The following is an 11,701-nucleotide window of genomic DNA, read 5'->3' as shown; positions in this document are numbered from 1 at the left end:
TTGCTGTTAGGTTGAAGAGAAAGGTTGGATGTGTGTTACCAGCTCAAACATGTTTTAGATGCAATAACTAACAATCAACAGACTAAAAAAATCACGTTTTCAAGTTAAGCAAGGACTATGAATGTTTTTTTTCGAGCACACTCAGCATTTCAAATGTTATTTTAAAAGAAATCTGTAATAAAAAAAAGATGTTAAATATATTTTAAGTCATATAAAACTTAAAATATATATAAAATATAGGATGTTTATTTTTTCATGCTTATAATATTAGGTATATCACATAGCTATTTACTTGTGGCTGGAAAGTTGGCACTGCACTTTTCCATGTTTCCAACAGGTGGAGCGTTTGTGTTAAAAGATGCACGTGCATTTACCTGACGCGTTTATCCAAAGCGACTTACAATTACAGCTTGAGGGTTAAGGGCTTACTCAGGGGCCCAACAGTGACAGGTCTTAAACCAGCAACCTTCCAATTACAAGTCAAGTACCTTAACCACTGAGCTACATGCACCAAAGGCTGCATTATTCATTCCACTGACACAACATTGGAATTATTTCTTTATTTACGTACTATTTAGATAATTTCTTACTACAGTTTGGAGAACTGAAAACAAATGCAATTGTAAAGTTCTTTGGAAAACACACTTACATCTCTGCCTGGTTTACACAGCTAGTTTAGAGAACCCATAGTGCATCACCATTCTCATCTTCCCTTCAGTTATTCACGTACCTATTGTAATTGTGTCTTTCGTGCTGTGCCAAAGGCTGCTTTTAGTGCAGAGGGAAGCATTTTTCACAGATGTTGTTGTTGACACTCCCTGCCTCGGACCAATGAAATGCAAATATGCTGAGCCACATTAGTGGTGATGCCTTGGTTTTGTTTTACAGGGGTGGGGCCAAGGATTATCTCCTCCAGTCCATTTCAGTGGATCCATATGGCCCAGAAGGCCCTGGCTTCAGCTGTGCTGCTGCTCAAGCATGGGAAGCCACAGCTGAGCCTGTTATTGTCCCAGCACACGCTGAATGTGGTGTTCCAGTCCTGAAAATAAAACACACACACACGCACACAAACATGCGCACGCACACACACACACACACACACACACACACACACACACACACACACACACACACACAGAAAGACACAAAGAAGTACACACGTGCAAAAAACAACTGGCAGAGGTCTTTAGTTTCACAAAGGTTTTTTTCTTACAAAGTGTATTTTACGTTTTTTTGGCATATGGTAGCTATTATATCATTTAAGTTATTATACATTTTAAGCTCAAAAGTTAGCACTGATATCCAGCATCCAGCCTGCACCACTTATCACAGTCTCATCAGGGTGAGCTGTTTATCCAGAAGCTTTCTGGACCCAAAAGGAAGTCTGCAATCTCTCTATTCCCGCTCATCCTGAGCGATTTGCAGGCTGTTGGGATGGCTTTGTTCCCGTGCAAGCCCAGTCTTGGTGGACTGTAGTGCCGCATCAGCGTTCCAAATGGCCCCGGCCATCTAATGGCATTATCTTCAAATGGCACGTCTGACAGGGAGGTTGGCAAAAACTCTTCTAGCCTCTGCCAACTAAACACTATAGCTCTTCCTCTATTATCTACAGCAATGCATTTGCAGTATCACTGTATAGATATTGATGAACTGACAATGCATATCTGAAATTAAAATTATGAGCCAGTGATCCTGTTTTCTGATTCAACATTTGAGACTTGTGGATTTGGTTAGGACAAGGGCAATTACAGAACTTGTGTGTACCTGGTTCAATGTCTTTTCCTCACTGATGTTCTTATAAATCTGTCCCATGTAGCTAAAACAATGTCAACATTGCATTAATAATGCGTGAATTAATGTCAAGGCTAGTTTTAACTGAGTTTAAGCTTTGAATTAAAATCTAAATCAAGCCAAAAACTGGCATGCAGCTTTGTTACTGTCAACATAACTGACACTATCAACACAAAGTAACCAGTTGGCAATCTGTTCTTCCAAATACAAGTGGAATATGAGCTTCTCTTGACTTAAGCCAAACCTTTCCAGGCAATCCATCATCTTCACCTACACTAAAGTAAAACCCATCCTCTGAAAATGAGATCAAACAGTATGCGGTGTTCTTTATGGAAATAGCTTCTTGGCATTTATTCCTCTAAATTACATTTCTAGAAAGGATTGGCAGATAGACAGTAGTATTTACTATGTCTCTACTAATATCACAGTATAATAATAAATATTTTAAAAACACTGGAATTTTAAGATGGCATGTTTAAAACAATTTTATATATGAAATATGATATGAAATATGAATACTCTATACATCATGATGATAACTGAACATTATGATTATCATCCAAGATGGAAATTCTTTTCATAATGATGACTTTTAATAAAACTGAAAACAGTCCAAAGATTCAAACCTAGTAGCACAAAAAGAAAGCATAATTTTAGGCATTATCAAGTCATTAATTTATACTACTTTTAATTTTATAAATATGTTTCTAAGTTCATAATATATATATGGTAATAAGACCATTAACTAATAATTCAGGATTTATGTTACTTGTATCTTATATTAGAATAAAAAAAAATGACACTAGATAAGATTCAATAGTATAATTTTATTTAAAACTACAAAAGCCAGCATGTTGCAATTAGATCAAAGCACAATATATATTATGTTAAACATTTTGATATGTGATGCATAAATTGTGCAACAACCTTTGATTACTGCAATATACATTAATGGCTTGTTCCAGACAAACAGCAACACATAGTATGTTCTGATACCACATCAACATATATTTATCCCTATAAACATATTTTTCTTACTCTGTACACAATACAGTCAGGAAGGCAAATAATATTTACATCCATGCAATATGATTCCATGTAATTTTGTTCATTATAATACACATTTATTTTTTGAATACACTTAATGGATGAAGGGATATTATAAGAGGATAAGATAGCTGTAAGAGTGTATTCTACAGAATGAAACAGTGTAGATGGTTGTATGCATTATGTACTTGGTGAGTTAGATAAACATTTAAAATCTCAATGATTCACTGTTGAATTGCACTATATAGGAAAGTTACATCACTATCATTACATCACATCTTTGGGTTTTTTAATCTAGTCAAATCCAACAAGAGCAATATAAGGTGTGTGATTTTTTAAAAACTTTTTTAAAAGCATCAACATCCCTTTCATGCAACTATGAATGTTAACTCCAAAGTCAGCATCTTGCAGTAAAATCCATGAGTGTAACAAAAATGCTAACAAATGGCTGTTTTATAAGAACATTACTGAAAGCAACTAAAGGAAATTAAACTAACAAAATAACATACAAACAATTACCTTTTGTAGACAAAATAACAAGTACTAATATGATAGTAATGGTGGCTGTTATGTTCAATATATAATAATAAATAGCACAAATATTGCATTATGAATGAAAAATTGTAATTCACTGTGCTTGTTGCTCTGTAATCTATGCCTAAAATACTTTTATATTTTAGACTTAGTAAATCAAAATTGCTCGTAACTAAAAGTAGTTTGTATTAACAGAAAATGACCGGTAAATGCCCTATAAATAAATTGTAGACTCTCCAACAACCCCCCCCCCACCCCAATTTGGAACAAATAAGTATACAAAGCAAGGTATAACTTCCCTAGCACATGATTTCTTATAATATTGGTTTTTAAGGAATACCAAGGTTTATGTTACTTTATAGTAAGAAACTGTATAATGCATACAATATTTCTCTTTTTCACTGTGTGATTTCAAAAAAATCTTTGATGACCATCTGCTTGTTACAATGCAACACGAAAACTTCTGGAGTTTTAGTTTAAGTAACTCCAATAACCTATACAAAGGCAAACAAATATTGAATTGCAAAAAGAACTCATTTTATACATTTTAAATTTTGATATTGTTGGTTTGGTTTTGTTTCATTACGTAGCCCTAGTTAAATAACAGTCTTTAATTTACGGATATATTTAGTGAGGGCAAGTTACAGCTGAATTAGTCTGTTTCAAATGTACAGTACTACCATTAGAACAAGTAATTGGCCAGAAACTCTCACACTGCTTGATCAGCAATAGCAGTTTGTAATGCTGATTAGCAGCGAATGATACTAACTTAAACATACATCACTAGGTTTCAGTCCTTTCCAGTTGCATAGTTATACAAAAAAGCATGTTCTTGAGCTCCTCTTGAGTGCACAAATAGCATCTGCTTGATCTGGATGTGTGGCCATGTAAAGTGTACTAGAACTTACAAAGCAGTATGGCCCTCTTTTTTTACATGAGGTGAGGTGGGAGGAAATCGCAGAGAAACAGAAAGAAAGGGGCGAGCAGAAGTCTTAAGACGTCAATTGCATTCAACAGAAAGTGCATGTGATTGATTGGTTGTTGGTGTTTACTTGTAGTCCTCCAAGGGAGCTCTGAGGTGTCACAGGACCTGACAGCTTTAGAGTCATCATACTGGCAGCTGTCATCTAGTCCAACTTAAAGGGTCTCTTGGATCCGTGCTTTCTTCATACCTTTCTGATACTGTCACATGTCAGTCATCAACCAGCACTTATTTGTCATTTGGGCTTTTTTAAAGTATTAGTATATTCCACTCAAGCAGAGCCATGGTTACGAGTGTTTTCATAAGTTCTTTCTGTATGTTTCATCCATCTTCTAACCCCTCCAGTCTGTGGGAAAGAAATGGGAGTGATGTGGTGCGACGAAAGTTTATAGTGGTTCAGCGCTGTTATGGGCATTATACTCCAGTGCTGTTGGTCTCTACAACCTGCTGCTTACAGCGAGAGCTCATGGCATACTCTCCTCGGCTGGTTCCGTTCTCTTCTTTTCTGAGTGGTTTCCTGTACAGAAAAAAAAAAAGGTTTAAGACCTCCATCAATTCACCTTCTGACTTCTGGCATGCTTTAGACATCTGTATGTCTGCAGAGCATTCTCTGCCATTTTTGAAGGAGAAATTTTAATAAAAATTAATTCAAATCAAGGGAAATAAACGTATAAGTTTGTAAGGAAGGCTCTGGCTTCCCCCTGATTCTATGTTTACATTTATGGCATTTGACTGACACTTTTATCCAGAGTGACTTACAATTATGAGTATAAGCTGAGCAATTGAAGGTTAAAGATCTTGCCCAGGGGCCCAACCATGGCAACATGAACCAGCAACCTTCCAATTACAAGGCAAGTACCTTAACCACTGAGCTACCACTGTCCACACCTAAAGGGTTAAATGGTTTAAATGGTTATTATAAATTTTTAAATAATTTTTGTTTATAACATTCATAACAAAATACATAACATTATGCATTCAGTATGTTACACACATAAACACATATAACATAGAAGTGGATACATTATACATTATATATTTGTGCTTATTATATATATATATATATATATATATATATATATATATATATATATATATATATATATAGATATATAGATATATATATATATATAGATATATAGATATATATAGATATATAGATATATATAGATATAGATAATGTAGTCTGAAGGTTGCTGCTTCTTTGTAGCTCCCAGTGAAGGCCAAAACAGAATGTCAATGTGTGAGTGAATAATTTTCCATGAGCTTTATTATCTAACAGCTTGGTGTGTTCCTTACACATTTGATGTGTGTCTTGCATCTGGCCAAATGCTTCCAGAACCAATTAGTATGACACACCGTAAAAGGCTGTATAATCAAAAGTCCAAATAGACATATATTATTAATCAAAATGTTGTTCATCACATCAGTGTTCCAAAATAACTAGAAAGCATTGGAGTGCTCCTGACATAAATACCACTTGCTAACAGAGACATGTATGATGAACAATCCTATATGGGGCAGCATGTCACAACTGACATTGAAGAATATCTGAGGAAAGGATGGTGCAAATCACTGCAAATCTTTGTATCTACACAGAGGATAACAAAGGAAATCTCAAGGGAGAGAGATAAAGTAAGACCTAATTTAAAGCATTTTAAGAAATGACACTTGAAATAGCAATTAATCATAATCATAAATGATTAATGGCTAATTTATGTGGCTTAGTGGCTAACTAAGCTTTGCTCCAGTTCCATTCTTCTGTGTTCAGACAAAGGCTAGTGATATGAATTCCTTTTTTAAATATGCATGCATTTGAGAACACATGTCTAAAAACACAAGTAAATGCTACTTCCAGTCTGAATGAGATGTGATTCCTCATTTTGGCAGCAAGACGAGAAGGATGAAAATTGAAATGAAAAAAAGAAAACAACCTGACCTTTCCAAATGCTGCTTCTACTGCACAACAGTCCTCTGAGATCTGTCTGGAGACCAGGGCTAATTTCATAAACTGGACTTTGACTCATTAAAATAAACCTCTTTATTCCAGTTACACATACACAGATGCCAGTAACATGGTAGATGTAACTCACTAGTTAAACCAAAAACATTACGTTTGCCAGTCTTAGTTCAGTATTCATTCTAAATTTGTTTGCAGCAGAGCCAGCAAACCTTTGTGTCTGGGACAACATGAAAGCGCTAATATGTCTAACTTCCAGCAGGCACCCAGGACAAAGTGAATCTACAGATTTATTGCAGGATACTGGGAAATGACCAATGGCAGTAGAAGCTATTGGTAGGATCTGTCATGGTGTCAATGAGAGATAATGACTCTACAAAAGAGTACAGAAGAGTGCGATACCATGGAAACCAAGACCTATGTCAGTGATGCTAACTATGGCATCTAGCTCATATACTCCACTACACACATGTTGTGTCTACACATTCTGACTTGTAATTTTGTGTAAGCATGACTTGAAGGGGAACACCCCCCCCACCCCCCACCAATGTAGTCTTTATCAGTTTCAATAAACTGGGCTTCTTCATACATGTCAACTAAACATTTTACAGAAATAAACCTCACAGAGAGTGACTGAATGTTTAGAAGTGCTAGCTCAGGGTGCCAAAAATTCTCTGTCCCTTGGGCAGGGCTGATGAGGCCATCCTTTTGCTCTGCAGGTGACATCAGTCATTTGGAAACATGGGAGAAGTCCTGGGGCTGCTGGGTTTTCCTTAAACACATCCCCCGCCGGTGTCACCTGATTTACACTTGGAAAAAATTCTGCCTCATTTTATTTCTCAGGGCCAGAGAGGCAGGGTGTGAAAACAAGAAATCTGAAAAATATACCAGAAAGCACCATTTATAATGTGTCCAATTAAGGTAGTTAAAATTGTTGTATAACTCTCCCCACTTAACAGTATAATGTGAATCTATACAGTAGATGGATCAATGACTAAAAAGCACACTATTAATTAATTGCTGATAAAAATATATTTCAGATCAGGGCATGTGGACCAAATGACATATTGTAATGTTTTAGCAGGGACGAGGTGAGAGGCAGAATGCAAATAACGACAATGACTCCACACATGGGGAACCAAACATAGGACTTAAATAATCAAGACAATTAAGCACTAACCAGACATAGGTGAACATAGGAACCAGGAGAACCAAAACAAGGACTGGAAGTAAGGAACAGACAAGGAGTAAAGCAAACTAAACCAAGGAATGGAACAAGGAAGTACAAGAAAACAGACATGACTGGGAAACCAAGGAAACAGGGACGCCAGGAGGGTGACCAATCATGACACATATAAGGACAGATGTCATTTTTTATTTTTTATATACGTTTAACAGTGAAAGTAATGCATTTGTCTTTGTTTCATTCACTCAGATTATATTTCAGTGTCCCATTAATGCCCAGTTCTAAGAAATGTTTGGGCGCGTGTCTCCCTCCTATTTTGGAAACACAATAATAATGTACATTATATAGCTACACTAGTCTCTATAGATCATTTATCCAGTCTATATACCAGACTATTAGGAAAATAAATCTCATATTCAAAAGTCCAGCACACTGGTCGCTGATGTTGCTGTGGTCACTGAGGTCGGAATTTAAACATACTTTAAATGACTATTGTCCACTTGTCCTTACTTTGGTTATAATGAAGCACTTAAAATAATACTGAATCATATTCTCAGTGAGGTATGTCATAAACCTGAAGTATTCTATAATCCCTAACAAACTGTATATAGGAGGGGAGGGGAACTGAGGACCTTTTAATGTACATGCTGAATATAATATTTTGTATCATATTGCTTTCCTAAAATACATGTGACGACCTTACGCCCTGTGATACCCTTATGTGATGGCCTTACGCCCTGTGATACCCTTATGTGATGGCCTTACGCCCTGTGATACCCTTATGTGATGGCCTTACGCCCTGTGATACCCTTATGTGATGGCCTTACGCCCTGTGATACCCTTATGTGATGGCCTTACGCCCTATGATACCCTTATGTGACGGCCTTACGCCCTGTGATACCCTTATGTGACGGCCTTACGCCCTGTGATACCCTTATGTGACGGCCTTACGCCCTGTGATACCCTTATGTGACGGCCTTACGCCCTGTGATACCCTTATGTGATGGCCTTACGCCCTGTGATACCCTTATGTGATGGCCTTACGCCCTGTGATACCCTTATGTGACGACCTTACGCCCTGTGATACCCTTATGTGACGGCCTTACGCCCTGTGATACCCTTATGTGATGGCCTTACGCCCTGTGATACCCTTATGTGATGGCCTTACGCCCTGTGATACCCTTATGTGATGGCCTTACGTCCATTTTGAGAGCACTACAGAGAAGCACAATTTGAACAGTCTTATTCACTTTATACACTACTTATTACATATGGACTTATATCAATCTTTCAGTCTGAAAATATTCTGTTGTCACAGCAATTGTGGGTTTAATTTATTAGGATGACAGCTGATATAGAAGGCACACTGACAGATTTGTTTTGTAGCACAGGACCAACATCTCTGAATTGAATGCTAAGAAAATGAAGGAAATGGAAATTGATTTTAGATTTGGCTCAGACAAACAAGCAGCTGCAACTGTATTGCAACTGGGGAAGAGTATAAATACCTGACAACTGTCATGGATTATTAATTGAAAACATAAAATATTTATAAAAAGGGATTGCAGTGAGTAAGTGGAGACTATTTAGAGTAGAAAGAGTTATGAAGGAACTGCTGCTCTCAGGTAGTCGGTATAGGATACTGCAGCATAGTTCTGTTTCTGCCTATACCTTTGTCTCATGAACAGTATTTAATTGTACTTTTTGAACAGGTTATCTTGTTATGGGATCTGGAGCTGTGTGTGGTTGTGTTTTATATTACTTTACTTTGATGGTAGTGTATGTTATTGTAATAGTTTTATGTCATTTAGACGTGTTTTATGTGCGGAATATGAAGTGACAATGCAATGATACATTATCATCATCATCATCATCATCATCATCACTAGTACATAACAATTACATGTACACTTGTGAATAACTATGATAGTCTTTTTATTATTCAGTGTTCTATATACCACTGCCTTGGTTGCAGGTTTTTAAATGTTTGTTTGTGAAAACTGCAATTAATTATGTAGGACTGTTAAAAATGGCTTAGGCAGATTCTGAATCATTGGTGTAGACTATAGGTGGCTCCTCAGGACTGGTCTCATGGACCAATACAGTGCTATACAGTGCATAGCAAGAGGCAGGAAAACCAGCAACAGTGATAGCACGGCACCGCTGACAATTCAAATGGGCCAACCAAATTAAGACTATAATGGCAGAATACATAGAAACAATCTATGGGATCACATATTTATAATGTATTTTCATTAACTCACAGATCTGCTGCTTCTCCAGAGTGATGTACAGAGACAGGAGGCCTAACTGTGTTTTTTTTTTGCCAGCCTTGTATAATGCTATGGCTCTTGGGGAGCTGCACGTTTGCTGCATACTGTCATACTATGCTGCACCAGGCTCCATGCACTGATGCCCTGCCAGCTGGACAGTGAGCCAACACTACTCCACCCTGGGGCTCAGCTGCTCCCGCTCTGACTCAACCACCTCGGGGTTCAGCTGCTTCCGCTCTGTCTCCACCAACCCTGGGCTCAGCTGCTCCCGCTCCATTCTTTGGCCCACCCCCTTCCTCCCCTTGACTGTGGCTCTTACCACCTGTTCTCACTGACCTGCAATGGCACTAGAGAGAACCTGGCTTTGAAAAGCTCATCACCAATTTCTGGTTTGTGAATTTTTGGAGGGCAAGACTTTAGAATGATCAGCCGTTAGCAATGCATGGCAGAACTGAGTGCTTAGCATTCTCAGGTCATACAGGAGTGATGAGGATAACTGGAACTAATATAAATTTGTTCAGGTTATTTTTTTAAATGAATTTATTTATTTTTAAAACTACAGCATTTAGCAGAGAGCAACTTACAGTAGTGCTTAGTTGTCTCCACAAAAGACATCCTTATACTAGAATATTAGGCCCGAGTCTCAGGATACCATTAAGCTAGAACTCTGTCAGAAGGAATATACACAAAGAAAGTACATACTTTTCTGTAGCAATGCAAGTAAAAGTGGGTCTTTATTCTATGTTAGAAGACAGATAAATGGATAAATGTGATAAATGGAAGAGACTCTGATAAATCGAAGTAGAAAGAAAAGTAAACCAGGCAGTCTACTTGCAAGTAAACACATACTGCATGAATGTCCTGCAATTAGTGGCCTTCAAAGTGGGAAATTAGCTATTACATAAATAAATATATAGAATAAATTATGATTCTGCTAATGTACTGTTGAAAGAATCCGAAGTCTTCAAAATGTTTTCCAGTTAATCTAATATTTAACCATGTAGTCTGATCTAAATCAATGCTCTCCCAATATAGTTATCTTCCTTGTCTGGGTTACCATTTTGTCCGACTGACTATTCATTGGGCATGAGAGTGAAACCCAGCTCCTGTGGGAACAGCATGCATGGCACAGAGGCCTTCCTCATTGAGAAGGGGCCCAGAATATCAGAGCAGAGCCTAACACAGGCATAGCCTCACCCCCACATGAGCTTCTGAGCCATCAATAATACATACTGTGTAGTACACACATGGCAGGTGGCTACGCAAAACATCACAGGCTGAAATAAATATTTCACACACAGGCTCTTTGGAATGTACAGCAATGAGTGCTCACTCTCCACTAAAACCAGAGAGGAAGTCAGCTGAGATTGGCCTCTTGTTTCCATGTTAGAAGTACGAGGTGTTTCTGGGTTGTCTCAGGGAGTTTTAAATAATGTGACAGAGTGAGAATAGAAAGTGGAGATTTTACTGTTAAGTAACAAATAGGAGCATTGATTAAAAGTGTGCTACTGTGTGTTCTGATTTCTTGTCAGTAGGAAAGTCTAAAGAAGCAAACACAAATATGTGCTCAGCTCCTGTTCTGTGGAAATAAACATGACATTAAATGACACTGTCAAACACCCGAGGTAACAAGAGCAACACAGCAAACAGGGCCAAAAAAGGCTTGTTCTTTAAATGCAGTAACTGAGAGGCACAGTGTGACATCTGTCATGTTCTGTGTTCAATTACTATGTCAACATGCTCTGTTTCTTTGCTGCAGCACCTTGCTGCTGTCTTTTTGACAAATTAGTTGCAGAAGAAGACAGTGGGTAACCAGAAGCTCTGTTCCAGGAGAGTCAACAGCCCACCGAATCCCCCCAATCTACCTCAGACAATGGCAATAGCATGACTAGCATGACAAGCCCACATATGAGGTGCTGCAGGGACAT

At 37.7% G+C, this 11,701-nt stretch overlaps 1 protein-coding gene across 2 annotated transcripts in view; it reads right to left on the bottom strand.

Annotated features, from left to right (window-relative positions):
• Nucleotides 1–2,611: 2,611 nt before the first annotated feature.
• The window catches only part of prima1 (proline rich membrane anchor 1), a 25,113-nt gene continuing 16,023 nt past the window's right edge, over nt 2,612–11,701 (bottom strand). Inside the window, exons 4-5 of one of the 2 annotated variants that reach the window (XM_035523991.2) lie at nt 4,810–4,871; nt 2,612–4,700 (exon numbers count right to left, since the gene is read on the bottom strand). In XM_035523991.2, coding sequence (XP_035379884.1) covers nt 4,687–4,700; nt 4,810–4,871 — 76 coding nt within the window. In that variant the 3' untranslated portion in view covers nt 2,612–4,686. Of the gene's footprint in view, nt 4,872–11,701 lie in introns of both variants that reach the window. The other variant, XM_026998917.3, reaches the window with a different exon arrangement.

Source organism: Electrophorus electricus, chromosome 7, assembly GCF_041902795.1.
Source record: "Electrophorus electricus isolate QZ-2024a chromosome 7, ASM4190279v1, whole genome shotgun sequence".
NCBI classification, from domain to species: Eukaryota; Metazoa; Chordata; class Actinopteri; order Gymnotiformes; family Gymnotidae; genus Electrophorus; species Electrophorus electricus.
The sequence above is the reverse complement of the archived record's forward strand: the minus strand, read 5'-3'. Positions and strand labels throughout refer to the sequence as shown.